This window comes from Lynx rufus, unplaced genomic scaffold, assembly GCF_022079265.1.
Source record: "Lynx rufus isolate CCGP_SWC_20201006 ecotype Redwood Valley unplaced genomic scaffold, mLynRuf1.p SCAF_31, whole genome shotgun sequence".
Lineage (NCBI taxonomy): Eukaryota > Metazoa > Chordata > Mammalia > Carnivora > Felidae > Lynx > Lynx rufus.
In genome coordinates, this window is record NW_025814847.1 from 2502487 (window position 1) to 2529162 (window position 26676).

Here is a 26676-nt window from a genome sequence, read left to right on the forward strand (position 1 = left end):
GGAACCCAACCTCTTGTGCTTTTCTCCACATCCAGACAGTAACCCATGAAAACACGGCTCCCCAGCATGCAGCCCTGGAGCCTGCTGTCACCCTGTCCCTCCTGCCCTTGGAACACTCCCCATGGACTCCCTTCCCTGTCTCACCCCCACCCCAGCCCATCCACATCTCTGATGTGTTACTGCTTGTGTTTAAAAACAATCAACCAGGTCAATTCGAAGATCTAATCGATTGCATTAAGGGATACAAGTTTGAGGGAGCATACAATTTGGCATGGGAAAGAGGAGCCCCTAGGAAGCGTACAAATAAGAGGTTTTTTATAGGAAGGAAGTTGGAAAAATACAAGAAACAAATGTTTCAGGGAAGGTCACTTTCCCTTAATTGGGAGCGCAGGGGTCTAGCCATACAGATGACCTCACTGGGGGATGGAGAGGACCCATGTGACAACAGACCTCACTGTGATGAACAGAGAATTCCTCGCTGACAGGGGAAGACTTACATTTCTGGGGGAGGTTGGAACAGCCGTTAGCTTAGGCATCAAACAAGGTTTGGGGACTTGGCTTGGCCTGAGACACCATTTTGAGTCCATGGGTTTCTTTTAACACATTCTATTTGCTTTTCCAAATTTCCCCATGATTGCCTGTGTAACAGTATCAGCAACCACCAGTTCACCATTATTTTAGGGGAGAATCAGTTGTCATCAGAGAGACCACAGGACATTGAAACATCTGAAGAATACCCACTCAGTCGTACTTGCACTAATGTATATTCACTCACCAAACACTCAACACCAGCCTGGTCCAAGCACCTTGCTACATGCACGAAAATACAGTGTTCACAGTGCAATCACTTTATTCAAGGAGCTTTTAGTCTCTTTGGGAGAAAATAACACATACAACAAGAATTATATATTCTGGTGTGCTGAGTTACTTTTTCTTCTTTTTGTTTTGTTTTTTTAATTCGAGTTAACGCTATGCATTACTCAGCGTTCATCAATATAGGTATAAAACTATTCCCTTCACCATCTTCTCTCATTCCCCACCTGCCTCCCCTCAGGTGACCAACAGTGTGTTCTCTATTGTTCCCATTCAGTTTTTGCCTTTATCTCTCCTTTGTCTTTTTCATTTGTTTTGTTTCTTAAGTTCCACACGTGAGTGAGACAATAGGTGTTTGTCTTTCTCTGGAAGGCTTACTTATTTCACGTAGCTTAAAACTCTCCAGCTCCATCTGTGTCATTGCATATGGCAATATTTCAGTCCTTTACTTGACTGAGTAACATCCCATTATACGTACATATCACACTTTGTCCTTCTTCATCCATCATCCGTAGACACTGGGTGGCTTCCATAATTTGGCTACCGTAAATAATGCCGCAGTAAACATAGGAGTGCGTGTATCTTTTCAAATTGCCATTTTCATATTACTTGAGTAAATATACAGTAGAGGAGTTACAGGATCACGTGGGAAATCTGTTTTTAACTGTTGAGGAAACTGCATACTGTTTCCACAGGGGCTGCACCAGTTTGCATTCCTACCAACAGGGTACAAGGGTCCTTCTCCACATCTTCCCCAACGCTTGTTTCCTGTGTGTCTGAATTTAACCGAACTGACAGGAGTGAGGTGGCATCTCATTGTGGTTTTGATTTGCATTTCCCTGATGAAGAGAGATGCTGAGCATCTTTTCATGTGTTTGTTTGGCCATCTGGATGTCTTCTCTGGAGAAATGTCTATTCATGTCTTCTGCCCTCTTTTTAATTGGATTATTGATTTTATTGGTGTGGAGTTGTACTAGTTCCTTGTGTAGTTTGGATACTAACCCTTTATCAGATATGTCATTAGCAAATATCTGTTCACATTCTGTATATTGCCTTTGAATTTTGTTGATTGTTTCCTTTGCTGTGCAGAAGCTTTATATTTCCCTGTAGTCCCAATATTTTATCTTTGCTTTGTTTCCCTTGTCTCAGGAGCCATTTCTAGAAAAGTATTGCTGCAGCTGATGGAGAGACAGACCTGCCTGTGCTCTCTTCTGGCATGCTTATGATTTCAGGTTCCACATTGTGGGTTTTTTTTTTAACATTTATTCATTTCTGAGAGAGAGAGACAGAACACCAGCAGAGGAGGGTGAGAAAGAGAGGGAGACACAGAATCCAAAGCAGGTTCCAGGCTCTGAGCTGGCAGCACAGAGCCCAACGTGGGGCTCAAACTCACAGAGCTTGAGATCATGACCTGAGCCGAAGTAGGAAGCTTAATCAACTGAGCCACCCAGGTGCCCCGCACGTTTTGATCCTGAATCCACATTGAGTCTATTATGGCATATAGTGTAACAAAGTGGTCCAGTTTCTTTCTTTTGCACGTTGCTGTCCACTTTCGCCAACGCTGCATTTTATTTTTTTAATATAATTTATTGTCAACTTGGTTTGCATACAACACACACTGCTCATCCCAACCAGTGCCCTCCTTCCTGCCCATCACCCACTTTCCCCTCTCCCCCCTACCTCATCTACCCTTAGTTTGTTCTCGGTCTCATAAGAGACCCAGTCTTAAGAGTCTCCTCTCTCTCTGTATATCTTTTTTCTCCTTCCCCCCCCCCATGGTCTTCTGTTTAGTTTCTCCAGATCCAAATATGAGCCAACACCACATTTTAAAGAGACTTTCTATTTGCCATTGCATGATCTTGTCTCTTTGTAAAAAAATTAATTGGCCATAAAATCCTGGGTTTATTGCTTAGTTCTCTGCTCTCTCCCATTGATCTGTGTCTACTTTTGTCCCAGTACCATAATGTTTTTATTACTACAGCTTTGTAGTGTAACTTGAAATCTGGAATGGTGATACTTCCAGCTTTGTTGTACTTTTTAAAGATTGATTTGTCCATTCAGAGTCTTTTTGGTTCCATACAAACTTCAAGATGGGTTGCTCCAGTTCTGTGAAAAATGCTGTTGGTATTTTGTTGGGCATTGCATTAAATCTGTAGATTGCTTTTTGTACTATGGACATGTTAACATTGTTTTTCTTCCAATCCATGAGCATGGAATATCTTCCCATTTCCTTGTGTCACCTTCAATTTATTCACCAGTGTTTTATAGTTTTCAGAGTACATGTCTTTCACCCCTTTGGTTAAGTGTAGTCCTAAGTATTCTCTTATTTTTTGGTGCCATTGTCAGTGTGATGGCTTTCTTAATTTCTTTTTCTGCTGCTCCGTTATTATTGTATAGAAATGCATGCATTTCTATATATTGATTTTGTATCCTGTGACCTTACTGAATTCATTTATTGGTTCTAGTATGTTTGGGGGGAGTGTCTGTAGGGTTGTCTATATGTAATATTGTGTCATCTGCAAACAATGAACATTTTAATTCTTCCTTGCCAGTTTGGATAACTTTTATTCCTTCCTCACATCTGATTGCTGTGGCTGGGACTTCCAGTATAATATTGAATAAAATTGGCAAGAGAGGAAATCCTTGCCTTCTTCCTGTCCTTAGGGCAAATGCACTCAATTTTTCACTAATAAATATGATGATAGCTGTGACATCACTGCTATATATGTGACCATCTGTTCTATTGTACTTTTCTTTTTAATTTCCTGTATCATTTATTTCTGCTCTAATCTTTATTCTTTCCTTTCTTCTACTGCTTTGGGGTTTTATTTGTTCTTCTTCCCTAGCTTTTTTAGTTGTAAAGTTAGGTAGTTCTTTGAGATTTTTCTTGATTCTTGAGGTGTGCCTATTTGCTATACTCTTCCCATTTAGAACACCTTTGGCTGAACCCCAAAGATTTTTGGGCCATTGTATTTTCATTTTCATTTCTGTCCATGTATTTTTTCATTTCCTCTTTGATTTCTTGTTTGACCCACTCACTGTTTAGTAGCATGTGATTTAACTTCCATGTATTTTATGCTATTTCAAGGGTTTTTTTGTTTTGTTTTGTTGTTTGTTGGGTTTTTTTGTTTGTTTTCTGGGGTTTTTTTTTACTGTGGTTAATTTGTAGTTTCACAGTGTTCTGGTGACAAAAGATGCTGGCTACACTTTGAACTTTTTGAATTTGTTGAGACTTGAGACTTTCTACTTTTTTTAAATTTACTTTTTCCTTTTAAGTTCTTTACATTATTATTATTATCATTATTATTATTATTATTATTATTATTATTATTATGGATCTCACTTCTTTTAATGAGCAGATTAAAACACACCTAGGATCTAGCTTCTTTTTTTTTCTAGACTTCCTTGTAACATAGACATTACTCTCAGTAGCAAGAATACAAAAGTCTTTACTAACATAAAAATAGTGACCCAGATAAAATGAAAAGACAGAGTAATTCACCTCCAAGAAAGAAAGAACAAAGTAAACAGAACCATTTATATGCTGCTAACAAGAGAATGATTTGAGAGCTAAAGACACTTGCAGATTGAAATTGAAGGATGAAGAAACATTTATCATGCTAATGAACATCAAACGAAATTAAGAAGCTGGAGTAGTCATTCTTCTATCACACAAGCTAGATTCTAAAGCAAAGACAAAGGCTGTCTTATGTAGCAAGAGATGAAGAAGGTCACTACATCATAATCAAGAGGTCTATCCGACAGGAATATCTAACAATTGTAAATATTTATGCTACCAACATGAGAGCATGCAAATATATACATCGATTAGTAATGAACCTAAAGAAACTCATTGATACTAATAGAAAATAGTAGGAGACTTTAATACTCAATTTAAGCGAGAGACAGATTACTTAGCAGAAAAATCAACAAGGAAACAATGGCTTTCAGTGACACACGGACCAGATGGATTCACTTGATATACGCAGAACATTTCATTCTAAAGCAACACATACACGCTTTTCAAGTGCAAATGGAACATTCTCCAGGATAGATCACATGCTGGGTCATAAATCAGGCCTTGACAATACTCATGGATAGGAAGAACAAATATTGTTAAAATGTTTTACTACCCAAAGCGATCTACACATTTCATGCAATTCTTATCAAAATACCAGCAGCAAAATACCACAAAGATAGTACAAACAATTCTAAAATTTGTATGGTACCACAAAAGATCCCAAACAGCCAAAGCAATCTTGAAAACGCAAGGCAAAGCTGGAGGCATCACAATCCCAACCTTCCAACTCTATTACAAAGCTGTGGTGAACAAGACAGTATCATAGGGGCACAGAAACAGACACATAGATCAATGGAACAGAATAGAAAATCCAGTAATGGACCCACAACCATATGGCCAACTAATGCCCCACATAGTAGGAAAAAGTATCCAATGGAAAAATGAGTCTCTTCCACAAATGGGGTTGGAAAAACTGGACAGCAATATGCAGAAGAATGAAACTGGACCAATTTCTTACACCATACACAAAAATAAAGTCAAAATGGATAAAAGACCTCTGTGACACAGGAAACCATCAAAATCCTAGAGGAGGACTCAGGCAGCAACCTCTTTGACCTTGGCCTCAGCAACTTCTTACTAGACATGTCATGGGAGGCATGGAAACAAAAGCAAGAATACAATATTGTGAGTTTCTCAAGATAAAAACCTTCTTCACAATGAAGAAAACAATCAACAAAACTAAAAGGCAACTTTCAAATGGGAGAAGATATTTGCAAATGACATATGTGACAAAAGGCTAGTCTCCAAAATCTATAACAAACTTATCAAACTCAACACCCAAAAAAACCTAATAATTCCATTAAGAAATGGGAAGAAGTCATGAATAGATATTCTTCCAGAGAACACATGCAAATGGCTACAGACACATGAAAGGATGGTCATCAATACTTATCTTCAGGCAAATACAAATCAAAGCTACAATGAGCCATCACATCACACCGGTCAGAATGGCTAAAATTAACAATACAAGAAACAACAGGTGATGGGAGGATGTGAAGAAAGGGGAATACCTCCCACTGTTCCTGGGAATGCAGACTGGTACAGGCACTCTGGGAAACAGTGTGGAGCTTCCTCAAAAAGTTAAAATAGAACTACCTATGACTCAGCAATGTCACCACTAGGTATTTACCCAAAGGCTACAAAAATACTGATTTGAAGGGGTAGATGCACTCTGATGTTTATAGCAGCACCATCAACAATAGCCAAATTATGGAAAGAGCCCAATGTCCATTGACTGGTGAATGGATCTTGGTATCTACACACAATGGAATGTCATTCAGCCATAAAATAACGATATCTTGATGTTTACAGTTCCATGGATGGAGCTAGAGTGTATTATGCTAAGCAAAATAAGTCAGTAAGAGAAACACAAAATCCATCTTTATTCACTCACATGAGGAATTGAAGAAACTAAACAGGGGGATCAAAGAGGGAGGCAAACCATGAACCAGACCCTTACCTACACAGAACAGACTGAGGGTTCCTGGAGGGGATTGGGTGGGGGATGGGTGAAATGGGTGATGGGCATTGTTGTGATGTTGTATGTCGGTGATGAAATTGCTAAATTCTACCCCTGAAAGTAACATTACCCTATATGCTACCTAACAGAAATTTAAATTAAAACTTGATTAAAAAAATGAAAAAAAGAAAAGGGTCGGGATGTGAGGTGATAGCCATGTTAACTAGCTTAGTTGTGGGCATGATGTCACCGTGTCCACATACACTAAACCATCAAGCGGTTACTTCCTTTTATGTTTTCAAAAGACAACAGAGTTTATTGCACAGCAGTTCAATGCATTCAAACATGTGATGAATGCTACATAAAATATTATTTTCCACAATTTGTCTTGATTCAATTTCCTTGACCAATGCTTCATTTTCGGTCAAAATGCTGCATGTCAAACTGAAGGCTCCACAGCTCAGGGCCTGAGCGTCACCTGCAGATCCCTGCATGCCGTGTGCACTGGGCTCCCGACGTTCTTCAGGCCGTCCTCTCTGAGAAGTTGTTGGAAGGTCATCAGGAGGACCTTTGTTCATGTCACATCACAGGCTCTGCTGCACCTGCCAGACCTGGCGAAGGCCCATGTGGCCAGTGGGGCCTCCCAGCCTTCCTCCCTGGGTGGTTGGAAAGCTGCACACTGTACAAAGGTACAATTTTCACTTGTCATCATACTCCAGTGAAGCAGGAAAAGCAGCAACAACAAAACCAAAGCATCAGAAAAGTAAAGGCAGACACACAGACCCACAGAAGGGACTGGAGCCCCAATGATTTGCCCCCCCCCCCCAGTTCCACCAGCCAGTACATTCCCTGCATGCTTTCAGCCCAGCAAGGGAGATTTCTGTCCTTTGTGACTGGAAGCTCCCCTCTGATGGACGTGGATGTGGCCCCTGGGAATGCTGGGCTAATGTGCCTCTTCTTTACAATGTTCCTCCACACTTCTCTCTTCCTTTCTTTAAAATATTCCCCTATTCCTTTTCTTACCTGCTTGCCTTTTTCTTCACGTGTCCTCACCTGTCCCACTCTTACCCTGTCTTATTGACACTGACATCTGGATCAATCCCTATCCTGGGTGTTTTCGTGGGTTTCTAACAAACCACTGATCAGGAATAGAGTGCTGGTTCAGCTGCTGGAGAAGTGACTGGTAAAAATTTCTTCCAGGGTTTCCCTAGACATGAAGGACAAGCTGTATCAGCCTTTAATAAACCAGGAAATGTCATGGCAATGGCAGTGAAATACTCAAAATGCAGGAAATTTTCTATGGATTTCTTTTGGACACAATATGTCTATTCATTCATTTATTCATTCTGTCATACATTTTATCATTCATTCATTCATTCATGACTTACTCAGCTTTTTCTATTTGTATGGGAAACATGTTCTCAGAGTGGTTCCAAAATGTATGAGAGGCAGCTGTGTGTCCAGATACTTAACATATAATGAATAATCTCATCCTTTAAGCTTTTTATTCTCTGATGTCTACATTCAATCTTCCAGAGGCAAACATCAAAACTGTTAAAGAAGAAAATTTAACTTCATACATTTGAGCAATAATTTCTTTATTAAATGACCCATGAATCGCGCGTCACCCCAGCTAGCACACAGGTAGGCACTTTGAGAAGTTGTACAAATGGAAGGTTTTTACAGAGAGAGGGTGGGGCCAGGGGGCTGGTAGCAAAGGAGAAGGTTTGTTCCAGGATTCAGGCCTGTTTTCTTGTGGGAAGAGCAAGGAGTCTTATCCTGCACATGACCTTGTCTTCCTTAGGGGGTTGGAGAGGTGCCAGGTGACAGATTTAGTGGTACTGACGGAAAGAAAATTTTCCTGCCTGACTCATTTAGGCTACATTTCTGGGGTCACTGAAATTAGTTAGATGGGGTATGAAGCCCCAGGGAGGGAACTCAGCTGATGATATCATTTTGGGTCTACGATTTTCTTTTTCTAACAGGATGTGGCTCAAGTGCATGTATCTTCATTGTCTTCTTCCCCCACCAGCAGGAGCTGCCCTTGGTTCCCTGCTGGCTGGTCTGCCTGGGACAGAGAGGAAGTCGCTACCTCTGCTCTGGTCCAGTTCCCTCCTCAGCCAGGTGCTTCGTGTATCAGTTTGGAGACTGGGCCTTCTGAGAGTTCCCCCCTTTGCCTCAGCAGATGGAGCCTCTTAGTCTGGGACAAGGTGTGTTCCTGTCCCTTCCCCCACTGCCCCTCCCCCCAGCTTCAGAGTGGCTCGCTGTGCCCTGAGGTAGTGGGGCTCCCTGACCTTCCCACACCCAGTGAAGGCTCCTTTCTGTGTGGGGGATGGTGGCCTTCCTGCCCTTTTCGGGAGAGAGCTGCTCAGAGGCCTCAGGCTTGTACCACCAGAAAGCAGGTCTCTGGTCTGTGTCCTGGATGCCAGTCTGTCGGGAGCCCCTGGCCAGGTCGATGGGAAAAGCCTAGGGATACAGCAAATTTCTGGGACTCATGCTAGCCTTCAGTCATTTGTTAACACTTATAGCTGAAGTAATCTTTCTGGTTTGTAGAGACTCTGGCATCTGTCCTATGTAAGCAAGGGTTTGCATGCCATATTTCCTTGGAGGCATCTGTATTTCCCTAGATTTTACATTAACAAGCTGCCCTTGTTATGCCCAGAATTCGTGATCCCCAAAGACCACCAGGGAGCCGAGTCCGATGCAAAAACAAAAGAGCCTTTATTCGAGCTAGCTCGAGCTCAATCCCCTACCTGCACGGACACAGCGGTGGGATACCGGGGAGAGAGAGCGAGTTTCAAAAGGACAAAGGTTTTATTGGGGCCTAGGGGCAGTTGGTGAGGTAATGGCTATGGCCTCAGTCGATTGGCTGGGGAAGGGTCCCAGTCCTGTTAGGCAGGTGAGGGGGGGGTTACTCAAGGGGAGGAGGTGTGGTCAAGGTGAAGGACACAGAACAAGATGGAGTCGGCCGGCGTAGGCCCGCCCTTTCATTCCCCCCTTGTCATGTAGCTTAGGGACCCAATCATGGGACTGGCTGCATTTATGGTGACAAGGGGAACAGAGTTTGGAGGTTTACGCAAAGTTCTGGGAAGCAAGTGTCCCTGGGGTGGCTCTGGGAGGTCTGATTAAGTATTGTCCCCAAGCTGGTGTCTATGACCTGCCAGGTGATGTTTTGGGGGGTGTGGGGACTCCTGGCAGCATGAGCAATGACAAGCAGAGTTAACAGAGTTACCAATATTAGGTGGGTCAAATGCACTGTAGCTTGAGCTTGAGCAGGTTGTGTTGGTCGTGACTGATGGCCCATTGCATGACGAAGTCCTTTTGGATCGAGGAGGGGTCCCGCTGGCCAAGCGTGGGTGTGATGGACCCAGGTCGCGATGCTGTCTACTTTGAGAGCAGTGGGGGTTGTCAGCACCATGATGTAGGGTCCCTTCCAGCGCGGCTTGAGGGTCTCTCAGTGGTGCCTCTTGAAGTAGACCCAGTCTCCCAGCCTGTGTTGATGAGGTGTCGGGGTCGGGCCAGCCTTGTAGATGGCACGGAGGCGCGGCCAAATGTCCTCGTCCGTCCTCTGGAGCCCGCTCAAGGAAAGAAAAAGTTCTTGATCTTTAAACTCAGCAATAAGTTCAGCTCGAAGGCTGGGAATAACAGGGGGTGGCCTGCCAAACATGATCTCATAGGGAGTAAAACCCAGAGTGTAAGGAGTGTTTCTAACCCAGTAAAGGGTGTACGGTAGGAGAGTCACCCAGTCCCCGCCAGTCTCCATGGTTAATTTGGTAAGGGTCTCTTTTAGGGTTCTATTCATTCTTTCTACCTGTCCTGAGCTCTGGGGCGTATAAGCACAATGTAATTTCCAGTTTGCCCCCACCACCTTGGCTACTGCCTGTGTTACCTGCGAGATAAAAGCTGGTCCATTGTCTGATCCTACCATGGCAGGAAAACCATACCTGGGTAAGATGTCTTCTAGTAGCTTCTTAGCCACCGTCTGAGCCGTTTCATGCTTGGTTGGGTATGCCTCCACCCAGCCAGAGAAGGTGTCTGTAAATACTAAAAGATATTTAAAACCATACTTTCCTGGTTTGACTTCAGTGAAGTCGACTTCCCATTGGGCTCCCGGTCTGGTGCCTCTGAGCCTGGTTCCTTTTTTATTTGATGTGGCTCTCGCGTTGGTGAGTTGGCAGGTCTTGCAGGCAGATACAACTTGCTCTATTTTGGTGTCCTGTTGGTGAATCTTGATTCCTCAGCTCTAATATTGAGACTCCAAGACAGTCTGGCAGCACGAGCTCCTTGTTAGGTGTATACGACCATCCCTTTATCTCCTGGGCCATGGGGAGTTTCTTGATCCGCTGTAACTCCTCCTGGGAGTATTTGGGCTGGTCTGGTAAAACTGGGTCTCCCGGGTCTGGTAGTTGTATGGTCATGGTGGGGACTGGAGTAAGGGCTACTGCCTTGGCTGCCTGGTCAGCCTTTTGATTACCTCTAGCCACTGGGTTATCAGCTTTTTGGTGCCCTTGGCAGTGGATAATGGCTAGCTTGGCAGGAAGCCATAAGGCTGTAAGCAGGTTAAGTATCTCCTGCTTATTTTTTATACTCCGTCCTTCTGCTGTCAGTAACCCCCTCTCCTGATAAATTGCCCCATGAATATGAGCTGTGGCAAATGCATAACAGCTGTCTGTGTAGATGTTAAGCCGTTTTCCAGCTCCCAGCATCAGCACCTTGGTGAGAGCTATGAGCTCTGCTCGCTGGGCTGACGTTCTGGAGGGTAGAGCCTCCGCCCATACGGTGTCCATTTCAGTGACCACCGCTGCACCTGCATACCTGTGTCTGTCTCGCACAAAGCTGCTGCCATCAGTAAACCAAGTAGTCTCAGCATCGGGGAGGGGCCGGTTGGTCAGGTCCGTCCGGAATCCATGTACTTGTTCCAGGATTCCTGCACAGTCATGTAGTGGAGAGCCTAGGTCAGGATCGGGCAGCAGGGTTGCAGGATTGAGGGCTGCACTGGGGTGGAACCGCACCCGTGGAGGGTTGAGTAGGAGGCTCTGGTAATGAGTCATACGTGTGTTGCTCATCCATCTATCAGGAGGCTGTTTCAGGACCCCTTCAATGGCGTGTGGGGTCGTGATCCAGATCTCCTGTCCTAGGGTCAGTTTGTCTGCGTCCTTGACTAGGAGTGCTGTCGCCGCAATAATTCTTAGGCATGGCGGCCAGCCAGCAGCCATTGGGTCTAGTTTCTTAGGTAAGCCACTGGGCGGTTCCAGGGGCCTAAGGCTTGAGTTAGAACCCCTTTTGCTATTCCCTTATGTTCGTCTACAAAGAGGTGGAAGGGCTTCGTAATGTCTGGTAGGCCCAGGGCTGGGGCACTTAGGAGGGCCTTTTTTAACTGATTAAAGGCAGTTTCTTCTTTTTCAGCCCATTTAAATGTTTTCCCCTCTTTGGTAGCTTCATATAGGGGCCTGGCGATCTCAGCAAACCCTGGAACCCAGAGGCGGCAGTAGCCGGCTGATCCTAGGAATTCCCTCACTTCTCTTCGGGAGGTGGGAGTAGGGATCTTTAGGACGGTTTCTTTTCTGGCATCTGATAACCACTACTGTCCGCCCTCCAGGATATATCCCAGGTAACTTACCCTCTCCCTGCATATCTGAGCCTTCTTCGCGGATGCCCGGTACCCTAAGTCCCCCAGGGTAGCCAGCAGGTCCTGGGTCCCTCGCTCACAGTCTTTGGCCGTGTCGGCAGCAATCAGGATGTCATCTATGTACTGTAGAAGGGTGAGGCCAGGGTGCTCCCTTCTGTACTCACCCAGGTCCTCGTGTAGGTCTTCGTCGAAGATGGTGGGTGAATTTTTGAATCCCTGAGGTAGCCGTGTCCAGGTGAGTTGCCCACTGTAGCCCTCCTCCGGATCATGCCACTCGAAGGCGAACAAGGGTTGGCTCTGGGGTGCCAACGGCAGACTGAAGAAGGCATCCTTTAAATCTAGTACAGTATACCAGACCCTGGAAGGTGCCAAGGAGCTCAAGAGAGTATATGGGTTGGGGACAGTTGAGTGTATGTCCGCGACCCTCTTATTTACTTCCCAGAGGTCTTGTACCGGTCGGTAGTCATTTGTGTGAGGCTTTTTGACCAGCAGTAGGGGGGTGTCCCAGGCAGACTGGCAAGGAACTAGTACCCCTAGGCTTCCTAGTCTCCGGATGTGTGGCTGGATCCCCTTCCGGGCCTCCTGAGACATGGGGTATTATTTGATCCTTACCGGACTCTCTCCTGGCTTGAGCTCTACCAGGACTGGGGTCCTGTGAGTGGCTAGGCCCATCCCCCCCGTCTCTGCCCAAACCGAGGGGAATTCTTGTAGCCATCTGTCTATATTATCCTCTCTCGGGAGCGCCTCCTGGTGGAGGCGGTATTCATCCTCCAGTTTCATGGTCAGGACCTGGATGGGGTGGCCCTTGCCATCGGTGACCTGAGGCCCCCCTTGTCTGAAAGTTATCTGAGCTCCAATCTTGGTCAGTAAGTTCCGTCCTAACAGCGGGTAGGGGCATTCTGGTATTACCATAAAGGAGTGGGATACCCGGCCCATTCCCAAATCTACTGTTCTTCAGGTAGTCCATGAATACTGGCTCATACCAGTTGCCCCTTGTACCCAGGACTTCTTCCTGGCTAGTTTTCCTTGGGGGGTGCGGAGGACCGAATGTTGTGCTCCGGTGTCGACAAGGAAGCCAATAGGGGTCCCCCCACTTTAAAAGTTACCCTGGGTTCGGGGAGAGGGTCCGAACCCCGACTCCCCTAATCACTTAGTTCATCTAGCTCTAGGACTTTTACTTGATCAGTCTTGCTTCCCTTCCCGCCGGCCCTTTTTGGACAATCTCGGGCCCAATGCCCTATCTCCTTGCAGTATGCGCACTGATCCTTCTGCAGCCTCTGCATCCCCCCCTTGGTGGTTCCTTTACCTTTTCTTGCATCGTCTGCCAGCTGCCGGAGATGGCGGTCTCGTTCCTCGGGGGAGTCAGCGGTGGTAGCTAGCAGTATTCTGGCCAGGTCTTGAGTCTGCTTACTGCTGGCAGCCGCCATGGCGTGAGCCTGCTTGTCCTCAGGAGGTTCCCGGTTATTATATACCTTTTTGGCTACCACCAGTAAGTCCTGCAGACTTTTTTCTCCTAGTCTATCTATTTTCCGTAATTTTCTCCTAATGTCTATGGCCGATTGGTTTACAAAGGCCATGATAACAGCTGCCTTGCTTTCCGGAGCCTCTGGATCCAGGGGGGTATAGGTACAGAATGCCTCCATGATCTGTTCTAAAAAGGCAGCCAGAGATTCATCTTTTCCCTGTTGTACATTTCCTACCTTGGCCAAATTGGTTGGCTTTCTAGCAGCCATTCAGAGAGCCCCCATTAGAGTCTGGCAGTAGACCCGGAGCCTCTCCTTACCTTCTGCCGTGTTGAAATCCCACTGGGGCCAAGTTAAGGGGAAGGAAGCATCTATCTGAGCCTGGTTGGTGGTGGGATTCCCGTCTGCGCCCGGAACTAGTTTTCGGGCCCCATTGAGGATTATTTCTCTTTCTTCAGTCGTGAACAGGACCTGCAAAAGCTGCTGGCAATCGTCCCACGTGGGCTGATGGGTAAAAAGAACAGAGTCTAATAAATCAATAAGCCCTGCTGGTTTCTCGGAAAACTTAGGATTCTGAGCTTTCCAATTGTAGAGGTCACTAGTGGCGAAAGGCCAATAGTGATGGGGCTGATTCCCCTCCGTGTCTGGGGGTCCAGTGGCTCGCAGGGGCAGAAGAGTGGAGTCGGTGGTGGAGGCGGATTGCTCCCTCTGAGCCCTTTGTCTGGTGAAGGGCAGGCTTCCCACTGGAGCGTTTCCACCTCCCGCTCTCGGAACAGCGTCTGCCTTCCCCAGAGGGGGAGGATGGTGTTCTTCCGGCATCCTAGAGGGGTTATACGGGAGAGGAAAAATTAATTCTTCTTCAGTCCCCCCCCTGTAGGACAGAGTAGAGGGGTGCTGAAGGCTGGGTAAGACTTTTCTTCTTCTTTGTCTCCTGCAAAGCAAGAAAGGGTTTTGGCTCCGGAGGGAACGGGGCTAGGAAGGGCTTAAGCCAAGAGGGTGGGTCTTCTACAAGGTCCTGCCAAGTGATAATGTAAGGGAGCTGATCAAGATGGCCTGTCTTAGGCCGAGAGATGATACTCCTGACTCGGTGGATGGTAGGGAGGTCAAAGGTCCCCTCTGGTGGCCATCCGACATTGCAAGTTGGCCACTCGCAAAATAAAAAATAAATAAAAAATTAAAAAAAAAAAAAAGGGGGGGCGCCTGGGTGGCGCAGTCGGTTGAGCGTCCGACTTCAGCCAGGTCGCGATCTCACGGTCCGTGAGTTCGAGCCCCGCGTCGGGCTCTGGGCTGATGGCTCGGAGCCTGGAGCCTGTTTCCGATTCTGTGTCTCCCTCTCTCTCTGCCCCTCCCCCGTTCATGCTCTGTCTCTCTCTGTCCGAAAAATAAATAAAAAAAAAAAAAAAAAAAAAAAAAGTTGGCCACTCGCTAGAACAAAAAAACTGCCACCGACCCTTTCGGACTTCCACACTGAGGTTGTTAGCTCTTCCCCTCACATCCTTAAAGTGATCAATCATAATACTTAGAGGAGTAGTCTGAGTCTGTCCCATAACGTCCGTCCAGTAAGTCCACAGAACAAAACAGAGAAACACAAAAACAGACAAACAGAGGGCCCCTAGAAAGTCTTCCAACTCCATGGAAGCAAAACTGAAAGCTAGCTTAGACATTTGAGGGGATTCCACGTCCCTCCAAAACCAATGAGGGGATTCCACGTCCCTCCAAAGACGACGGCCTCACGCCGACCAGCGGGAGCGACCCGCCTCGTCTCAGACCTTTGAGGGGATTCCACGTCCCTCCAGAAGGGAGGATCGGTATGTCTTCCAAAACTCCTGCCCTGTGGTCCTCCAGTGTGTCCACTTAGACCGCGTCGGGCACTACCAGAATTCCAGAAATGAGCTCACACAGAAAAGACAGAACAAACAGACAGACACTAACCATGGCCAGTCAGGCTCTCCGGGTTGGGGATCCCTTGGGGGTCTTGGGGATCCCGGACGAGCCCCCAAATGTTATGCCCAGAATTCGTGATCCCCAAAGACCACCAGGGAGCCGAGTCTGATGCAAAAGCAAAAGAGCCTTTATTCGAGCTAGCTCGAACTCAATACTCTACCTGCACCGACACAGCCATGGGATACCGGGGAGAGAGAGCGAGTTTCAAACGGACAAAGGTTTTATTGGGGCCTAGGGGCAGTTGGTGAGATAATGGCTATGGCCTCAGCCGATTGGCTGGGGAAGGGTCCGAGTCCTGTTAGGCAGGTGAGGGGGGGAGGTTACTCAAGGGGAGGAGGTGTGGTCAAGGTGAAGGACACAGAACAAGATGGAGTCGGCCGGCGTAGGCCCGCCCTTTCACCCTGATCCTCAGTTCTGTAATGTGATGAGGCTTTGGGGCGATGGTGGGGTGTTCATGGGTTCAGAGCCAACAGCCAACAAAGAATTCTTGAAGACGTCTTTGGTGCAAAAAGGTGATTTCATTAAAGTAGGGGGACAGTACTCATGGGCGGGAAGAGCTGCCCCAGACCCTGTGGAGAGACTGGTTATATATTTGGGAGTTGGTGGAGACAAAGTGGAGGGGATGTTTCCAATGAGATGGTTATATGCTAAAGAACAACTCACAGGATACTGGAGGCCTAGCTATTGGCAAGCTCAGGTTGTTTTCCTTCTAGCAAAGAATTAGCATTAAGACAGTAGGCAGTTCCTGGAGAAATGTTTTACTCTGCCTGCCTCAAGTATTTGTCAATGGGCCGTTAGGTCATAAAGGAAATTTAATTTCACCTGCCATTTCCTTCTTGCCTTTGTTCCCCTTATCACTATGAAGGGTGATGTTGGGGCTCCAGGAAACTGAGTCTATAGGTTTCTGGTGATGAGGCTATTGATAAGACTGCCTTTTTCTTGCAACTCACTAAGATATTTGTAAACGGATGGAGACTCATGTCCTACAGGACTGCGATCTTATCAGTTAACCATTTGTTTTCCCCTTTTCCTTTGTTCTTGGGCAGCCAGGGGTGCCTGAGGAATGTCACACATATCCCACCTGTAGGTTGGGGGGGGGGGGTTGCTGATTGCTGCCTGTCAGCTTTCTTTATGCTCCCTGGTGATAATGGATTCAACAAGTGATTTTGAACGTGCAGCTTTTCAAAATCTTGAGTGTTTGGAATGAGTTTTTTCTTTCTATGTTACAATGAAAACTTGCCCCACAACTATTTTCCTCCTTACATTAGCCTGAGATTATATCCATTTACTGGTCAACGAAGAAATAACAAGACACATAGCCCAAACACATTATCCAGATGATATAAAGCACCAAGAAATATTGAAGAGCCTGTAAACACTCTAGGACACCATAAAGTAGTTCAGCATGTCTAGCAGAGGTCAGTTCATGATAAGACAACCACAGAACATTCTAGCAGGAATACTAAGAAGAGAATCTGGGAACACGATTCCAGAACACTCTATTAACTCCGTGTGTTACAAATTCTCATAATTTCTTATTACAAGTAATGGGAGATTTGCACTAGGATCTTTTGTGTGAACTTCATGATTATTAGCATATGGCTTATTTTAAAGAAAATTGTGTAAGATTCTCATTTCTTCTAGTTAGTGAAAACTAATACTTTCTTAAGCTTAAAAAAATTTATGTTGAATATCTCCCTAATTTTCAAGAATGATTGTATGCCGACACAAAATTATTCAATCATTCAGAAATAATCATAGAACTCCTGTCACTTGCCGGCCCTCTCCTCGATATTGGGGATCCGTTACAAGAGGGATGTGTATCTAACGCCCTAAGGTGACCAATGAGGTCACAATTCTCAGTGGGCAAATATCACTTAAATGTAACCACTGTAAAAAATATTAGTTCGGTTCGATGATCTCCCCACGGCAGTGTGAAGTTGCTTGGATCTCTCTCTCTCTCTCTCTCTCTCACTCTTGCTCTCGCTCTCACTCTCTCTCTGCTCCTCCCCTACTCACAGTGTCTCTGCCTCCCTCAAAACAAAATAAATAAACTTTAAAGTAGTAGAACATATTGTTTCAAGCAGTTGTGTTTTTGGGTAGAGTCTGTACATTATAATCAAACACAGCATCTGCAGTTCTGGGGAATGTGGTGTTGTAGGTGTTGATATCACCTCTTCCCAACTACAAAACCCCCGTATCAGTTTAAATAACACAGAAAATGACTCAAAGAGTGGCAGCACTAACTGTCCACAGAGGTCACATAGAACAGGGTAGGATGGATAGAGGTGAGGTAGGGAACTCAGGGGACACACAGGATGCCCGGTGTCCCCAGGAGGAAGAGGTGCAGAGGCCCTGATAAAGGATAGAAAGGGACCACACCAGGGAGCCCACCTGGGAAGAATTCCCATAACACTTGGTGTTGAAAACCAGAAAGGTATAGTTTCTGGAGTTCCTATACTCTGTGGGGCCTAACACCTGGAATATAAAAACCAGCAGGCTCAGCTCTGGGACAGTCAAGAGGAAACTGAGTGCTCCTGCTCTTAAAGAAATGGCACAAGAAACAGCCCCACCGAGTTATAGCAAAGAAGCAGCAGTTGGAAATACACCTGGGGCATCTGGGAGGGAGATTTACTAATCTCAGAGCAGGACCACCAACACCAAACGCCACCCCTCCGTGCCTGGCAACTGTTTATCTAGTGGAGCAAGACTGACAATGAGACAACCAGGCAGCCTCTCCTCCAGCTGCCAGTACCAGGTACCAGCAGGCAACTTTCTTGTTGCTTGTTTGTCTTCCTTTCTTTTTCCTTTTCTTTTCTTTTTAATTTTTTAATGTTTTATTTATTGATTTGGAGAGAGACAGAGACAGAGTGAGAGGAGGAGGGGGAGAGAGAAAGAGACAGGATCCCATGCAGGTTCTTCACTTTCAGCATAGATCCACCACAATGAAGGGCACAAGCTCATGAAACCATGAGGTCATGATCAGCCAAAACTGAGAGTTGGATGCTTAACTGACTGAGCCACCCAGGTGCCTCTCTTTTTTCTTTTATTTTCTTTCTTTTTTCTTTTCTTTTCTTTTCTATTTCTTTCTTTCCTCTTCTTTTTTTTCTTTTGAAATCAAGCTCATAGTTTCCGGTTTGTTTTGGTCAATACTTTTATTGATCAGGCATTCTTATTCTATTCATTTTCCACCTTCTCTCTTTCTTATTCTTCTTTATTTTCTTTTCTCTTTCTCTGGATTTAGCCTTATATTTATTTGATTCTCTGTTTGGATTTATTTTCACTCCTTTCATTTTTCTCTTTTAATGGGATCAGGCTTCCCCCTACCCCAACCTATACCTTTCTTTTTTTTTTTCCAGGCACACTTCCACAAACAAATTAAAGCACATCTGGATGAAGGTCCAGACACTCCACTGCAAGCAAGGAGGATCTCTACAGAGGACTCAACAGTGGGATAGAACAGCCAAAAAACAACAGCAGAGTCCACACAACATACACCAAAAACACTTCCTGGAGTGTGAGATCCTGGACAGTGTATGACCCTTTTTTAATATAGTAGTACTCTCAGGTGAAGGACACATAACAAGCTTTTGAAACACACAAAAGACAGAAATGTGGCCAAAATGATAAAACAGAGGAATTCTCCCCAAAAGTACGTTCAAGAAGAAATCACTGCCAGAAAATTACTCAGAATTGATATAAATAATATATCTGAACAAGAATTTAGAATAACAGTCATAAGACTAATAGCCAGGCTTGGAAAAAAAAAAAAAAGCATAGAAGACACCAGAGAAAACTCTTGCTAGAGAGATCAAAGACCTAGGAACCAGTCAGGGTGAATTCACAAATGTTGTACCTGAGATGCAAAATAAACTAAATACGGGGACAGCAAGGATGGAAGAAGCAGAGGAAAGAATGGGTGAAATAGAAGATATGATTAGAAAAAATAATGAAGCTTAAAAAAGAGGGAAATGAAATTACTAGATCACCAGCAGAGAATTAGAGAACTAAGTGATTCCATGAAGCAAAACAATGCCCACATCATGGGAGTTCAAGAAGAAGATAAAGAGAAGGGGGCAGAAGGTTTATCTGAACAAATTATAGCTGGGAATTTCCCTATTCGGGGGAAGGAACCAGGCATCCAAGTCGAAGAGGCACAGAAAACTCCTGTCAAAATCAACAAAAACAGGTGAACATCATGACATGAACCACCAGTGAAACTGGCAAAATATAAACATAAAGAGAGAATTCTGAAAGCAACTTGGTAAAAATGGTCCTTCACCTACATGGGTAGACACAAAAGTGTGGTCACAAATCTGTCCATTGAAAATGGCAGGCCAGCGGGGAGTGGCAGGAAATATTCAACATGCTGAATTGGAAAAGTATGCAGCCAAGAATCCTTTATCCAGCAAGGCTGCATTCAGAATGGAAGGGCAGATAAAGACTTTCTCAGACAACAACAACAACAAAAACTAAAGGAGTTTGTGACCACTAAACCAGCCCTGCAAGAGCTCCTGAGTGGGATTCTGTGAGTGGAAAGCACCAAAACTTACAAAGGACTAGAGGACATCACAACGAACATAAAATCTACAGATAACACAATGGCATTAAATTCATATCTTTCAATAATTACTCTTAATGTAAATGAACTAAATGCCCCAATCAAAAACATAGGGTATAAGAATGGATTAAAAAAATAAGATTTTTCTATACACTCCCAACAAGAGACTCATCTCAGACCTGAGGACACCTGCGCATTGAAAGTAAGGGGATGGAGAACCATCTGTCACTCTCCTGGATGTCAAAAAAAGAAGAAGAAAGAAAAAAACCTGGAGTAGCTATACTTATATCAAACTAGATTTTAAAAAAGACTGTGACAAGAGATGAATAAGGGCATTATATCATAATTAAGGGGGCTATCCATCAAGAAGAACTAGCAATTATAAATATTTATGTCCACAACATACAGCACCCAAACAGATAAATCAGTTAATCACAAACATAAGCAAACTTATTGATAATAACACCAAAATGGTAGGAGATGTTAATAGTTCACTTACAACAATGGATAGAACATCTAGGCAGAAAATCAATAAGGAAACAATGGCGCTGAATGACACATTGGACCCAATGGACTTAACAGATATAATCACAACATTTCATCCTAAAGCAGCAGAGTACACATTCTTCTCAAGTGGACATGGAACATTCTCCAAAATAGATCACTTACTGTGTCACAAAATGGCCCTCAACAGGTACAAAAATGTTGAGCTCATACCATGCATATTTTCAGATCACAACACTATGAAACTTGAAATCAAACATCAGAAAAAATTTGGAAAGCCTCCAAATACATGGAGATTAAAGAGCATCCTTCTTTAGAATTAATGGGTTAACCAGAAAGTTAAAGAAGAAATTTAAAAATACTCAGAAGCAAATGAAAATGAAAACATGACAGTCCAAGTGCTCTGGGATGCAACAAAGGCAGGCTGAAGAGGAAAGTACACTGCAATCCAGGCCTGTCTCAAGAAGCAAGAAAGGTCCCAAATACACAACTTAATATTACACCTAAAGGAGCTGGAAACACAGCAGCAAATGAAGCCCAAAGCCAGCAGAAGCAGGGAAATAATAAAGATTAGAGCAGAAATAAACTATATGGAATAAAAAAAAAAACACAGTAGAACAGATGAATGAAACTAAGGGCTGGTTTTTTGAAAGAATACACAAAATTGATGAACCCCTAGCCAGACTTCTCAAAAAGAAGAGAGGACCCAAATAGATAAAATCATGAATGAAAGAGGAGACATCACAACCAACACCACAGAAATACAATTGTAAGAGATTACTATGAAAAATTATATGCCAACAGATGGATAATCTGCAAGAAATGGACAAATTCCTAGACACTCACACACTACCAAAACTCAAAATGGAAGAAATAGAAAATTTGAACATACCCATACAAGCAAAGAAATTGAACCAGTTATCAAAAATCTCCCAACAAATCAGAGTCCAGGACCAGATGACTTCCCAGGGGAATTCTACCAGGCATTTAAAGCAGAGTCAATATCTATTCTTCTGAAACTGTTCCAAAAAAATAGAAATGGAAGGAAACCTTCCAGACTTATTCTATGAAGCCAAAATTACCTTGACTGCAAAACCAGACAAAGATGCCTCTAACAAGGAGAATTACAGGCCAGTATCCTTGAAGAACATGGATGCAGAAATTCTCAACAAGATACTAGCAAATTGAATTCAACAGTACATTAAAAGAATTATTCACCATGATCAGGTGGGATTCATTCCTGGGTTCCAGGGATGGCTCAATGTTCACAAATCAATCAACATGATACACCACATTAATAGAAGAAAGAATAAGAACCGTAGGATCCTGTCAATAGGTGTAGAAATAGCATTTGAGAAAATGCATCATCCTTTCTGGATAAAAACGCTCAAGAAAGTCAGGATAGAACAACATACCTGAAACTCATAAAAGCCATATATGAAAGGCCCACAGATAATATCATCCTTGATGGTGAAAAACTGAGAGGTTTCATCCTGAGATCAGGAACACGACAGAGATGTACACTCTCACCACACTTACGCAACATAGTGTTGGAAGTCCTAGCCTCAGAAATCAAACAAAATGAAATAAAAGACATCCAAATTGGCAAAGAAGTCAAACTTTCTCTCTCTGCAAATGACATAATACTCTAAATGAAAAACTGGAAAGACTCCACCAAAAACCTGCTAGAGCTGATCCATGAATTCAGCAAAGTCGTGGGATATAAAATCAATGTACAGAAATCGGTTGCATTTCTATACACCAAAATGAAGCAACAGAAAGAGATATCAAGGAATTTAACCCATTTACAACTGCACCAAAAAACATAAAATACCCAGGAATAAACCTAACCAAAGAGGTAAAAGATCTGTATGCTGAAAAGTATAGAAAGCTTATGAAAGAAACAGAAGAAGTACAAAGAAATGGAAAAACATTCCATGCTCATTTAAGGGAAGAACAACTATTGTTAAAATGTCAATACTAACCAAAGCAGTCTATGCATTCAATGCAATTCCTAACAAAATAACACAAGCATTCTTCACAGAGCCAGAACAATCCTAAATTTGTATGGAACCACAAAATCCCAAATAGCCAAAGTTGTGTCAGAAAAGAAGATCAAAGCTGGAGGCATCACAATCCCAGACTTTAACCTGTATTACAAAGCTGTAATCATCAAGACAGTAGGGCATTGGCACAAAGACAGACACATAGATCAATGAGATAGAATGGCAAACCCAGAAATGGACCCACAAACATATGGGCAAATAATCTTCGACAAAACAGAAAGAGTATCCAATGAAAAAATGACAGTCTCCTTAGCAAATGGTGCTGGGAGAACTGGACAGCAACATGCAGAAAAATATACGGACCACTTTCTTGCATCATACACAAAAATAAATTCAAAATGCGTGAAAGACCTAAGTGTGAGACAGGAAGCCATCAAAATCCTACAGGAGAGAACAGGCAGCAACTTCTTAGACCTAGGCCATAGCAACTTTTGACTTGACATGTCTCCAGAAGCAAGGGAAATAGAAGCAAAATTTAACTATGGGGACCTCATCAAGGTAAAAATCTTCTGCACAGCAAACAATCAACAAAACTAAATGGCAACAAATGGAATGGGAGAAGATATTTGCAAATGACTTGTCAGATAAAGGGTTAGTATCCAAAATCTATAAAGAACTTACAAAACTCAACACACAAAAGACAAATAATACAGTGAAGAAATCAGCAGAAGACATGAATAGACACTTTTCCAAAGAAAACATCCCAGTAGCAAACACACACATGAAAAGATGCTCAACATCACTCATTATCAGGGAAATGCAAATCAAAACCACAGTGAGATACCACCTCACGCTGGTCAGAATGGCTAAATTAACAACTTAGGAAACAAGGCTATGGAGAAAGGGGAACAATTTTGCACTGTTGGTGGGAATGTAAACTGGTGCAACCACTCTGGAAAACAGTATGGAGGTTCCTCAAAATATTAGAAAATAGAACTACCCTATGATCCAGCAACTGCACTACTAGGAATTTATCCAAAGGATACAAAAATGATGATTCAAAGGGGAACATGAACCCCAATGTTTATAACAGCACTATCAACAATAGCTAAATTATTGGAGGGTGTGGATGGCTCCGTCGGTTAAGCATCTGGCTTTGGCTCAGATCATGATCTCACAGTCCGTGAGTTCGAGCCCCGCATCAGGCTCTGTGCTGACAGCTCGGAGGCTGTAGCCTGCTTCAGATTCTGTGTCTCCCTCTCTCTCTGCCCCTCTCCCGTTCATGCTCTGTGTCTCTCTGTCTCAAAAATAAATAAACATTAGAAAAAAATTTTTTAAATAGCTACATTAGGGAAAGAGCCCAAATGTCCACCAGCTGCTGAATAGATTAAGAAGATATGGTACATATATACAATGGAATACTACTTGGCAATAAAAAAGAATAAAATCTTGCCATTTGAAACAATGTAGATGGAACTGGAGGGTATTATGCTAAGTGAAATAAGTCTGTCAGAGAAAGATACTTATCATATGATTTCACTCATATGTGCAATTTGAAAAACTCAACAGATGAACACGGGGAAGGGAAGAAAACAATATGGTAAAAACAAAGAGGAAGGCAAACCATAAGAGACTCAAATACAGAGAACAAATTGAGGGTTGCTGGAAGGGGGGCGTGTTAGATGGGTATCAGTAATTAAGGAGAGTACTTTTCAGGATGAGCACTGGGTGTCATATGTAACAGATGAATCACTGAGTTCTACTCCTGAGGCCAAGACTACACTGTATGTTAACAAACTTGAATATAAAAAAATTCCACATATAAGAGAAAACAGATGGTATTTGTCTTTCTCTGACTTATTTGCCTAGCATAATACACTCTAGCTTCATCCACATTGTTGCAAATGGCAAGGTTTCATTCTTTTTCATGGCTGAGGAATATTCGTGTGTGTGTGTGTGTGTGTGTGTGTGTGTGTGTGTGTGTGTGTGTAGGTATATAAGAAGTCAAACTGTCACTACATATATATATCACATCTTCTTTATCCATTCATCATCAGTCAATGGACATTTAGGCTTTTTTTGTACTTTGGCTATTATTGATAATGCTGCTATAAACATGGGGAGCATGCACCCCTTTGAATCAGTATTTTTGTAGCCTTTGGATAAATACCTAGTAGTGCAATTGCTGGATTGTAGGGTAGTTCTATTTTTAACTTTTTTGAGGAAGTTCCACACTGTTTCTCAGAGTGGCTATATGACTTTGCATTGCCACCAACAGTGTAGGCGGGTTCCCCATTCTCCACTTCCTTTCCAGAACTGTTGTTTCCTATGTTGTAAATGTTAGCCATTCTGACAGGTGTGAGGGGGTATCTCATTTTGATTTGTACTTCACTGATGATGAGTGATGTTGAGCTTTTTTATTCATGTGTCTGTTGCCCATTTGTATATCGTCTTTGGAAAAATGTCTGTCTTCTACCCATTTCTTAACTGGATTATTTGTGTTTTGGGTGTTGAGTTTGGTAAGTTCTTCCTAGATTTTGTATACAAACACTTTATCAGATGTGTCATTGACACATATCTTTTCCCTTTCCATAGTCTGCCTTTTAGATTTATTGATTGTTTCTTTTACTGTGCAAAAGCTCTTTATCTTCATGAATTCCCAATTGTTCATTTTTTGCTTTTGTTTCCCTTGCCCCTGGAGATGCATCTAGTTAGAAGTTGCTATGGTCAATGTCAGAGAGGTTGCTGTCTGTGTTCTCTTCTAGGATACTGAGGTCTTTCATCCATTTTGAGTTTATTTTTGTGTATGGAGTAGAAAGTGGTCCAGTTTCATTCTACTGCATGTTGCTGCCCAGTTTTACCAACAGTATTTATTGTACAGACTGTCTTTTTTGCTTTGAATATTAATTCCTGCTTTGTCAAAAATTAGTGGGCCCTGTAGTTGTGGGTCCATTTCTGGGTTTTCTACTCTGTTCCATTGATCTATATGTCTATTTTTGTGCCAGTACCAAAGATGACTATCTTTGTAATGTAGTCTATACTACGGAATTGTGATGTCTCCGTAATTGCTTATCTTTTTCAAGATTGCTTTTGCTATTTAAGATCTTTTGTGGTCCCATGCAAATTTTAGGATTGTTTGCACTAGCACTGTGAAAAATTCTGGTGTTATTTTGATAGGGATTGCATGAAATGTGTAGATTGCTTTGGGTAGTATAGACATTTTAACAATATTTGTTCTTCCCATCCATGAGCATGAGAAGTTTTTCCATTTCTTTGTGTCTTCTTCAATTTCTTTCATAAATTTTCTATAGTTTTCAGTGTACAAATCTTTTACTTATTTGGTTAGATTTATTCCCAGGTATCTTATGGTCTTTGGTGTAATTGTAAATGGGATTCATTCCTTGATTTCTCTTTCTACTGGTTAATTATTGGTGCATAGAAATGACAATAGATTTCTGTAGGTTGATTTTGTATCCTGCAATTTTACTGAAGTTGTGTATCAGATCTAGCAATTTTTCAGTGGGGTCTTTCAGGTTTTCCACATAGAAAATCAGGTTGTATTCAAATAGTGAAAGTTTGACTTCTTCCTTGTGAATGTGGATGCCTTTTATTTCTTTTGGTTGTTGATTGCTGAGGCTAGACTTCCAGTATTATGTTCAATAACAATGGTGAGAGTGGACATCACTGTCTTGTTTCTGACCCTAGAGGTAAAGCTCTCACTTTGGCCCCATTGAGGATTAGCTGTGGGTCTTTCATATATGACTTTATGATGTTGGGGCTGTTCCCTCTACCCCTAATTTTTGAGGGCTCTTATCAAGAATGGATGCTGTCTTTTGTCAAATGTTTTTCAGCATCTATTGAAGGGATCACACGAATATTATCCTTTCTTTTACTAATGTGGTTTATTACATTAATTGATTTGCAAATATTGAACCACGCCTGCAACCCAGGAATAATTCCCATTTGATCGTGGTAAACACTTCTTTTAATGTTCTGTTGGATTAAATTTGCTAGTATCTTGTTGACAATTTTTTGCATACATGTTCATTAGAGATCTTGGCCTGTAATTCTCTTTTTTACCGGGGTCTTGTCTGGTGTTAGTAGCAAGGTAATGCTGACCTTGTAGAATTTGTTTGGAAGTTTTCCTTCCATTTCTATTTTTTGGAACAGGTTGAAAAGAATAGATATTAAATCTTTTTTAAATGTTTCATAGAAA

General features: G+C 43.0%; 1 protein-coding gene across 1 annotated transcript; it reads right to left on the minus strand.

Moving 5' to 3' along the window:
* Nucleotides 1-8346: 8346 nt before the first annotated feature.
* LOC124521651 (uncharacterized) lies at nt 8347-15567 on the minus strand. Its single transcript, XM_047092630.1, is given in 7 exon segments — nt 8347-8421; nt 8658-8819; nt 9706-10550; nt 10618-11586; nt 11589-13073; nt 13076-14018; nt 15550-15567. Coding segments are annotated over 7 exon segments (4497 nt in total).
* Nucleotides 15568-26676: the final 11109 nt, after the last annotated feature.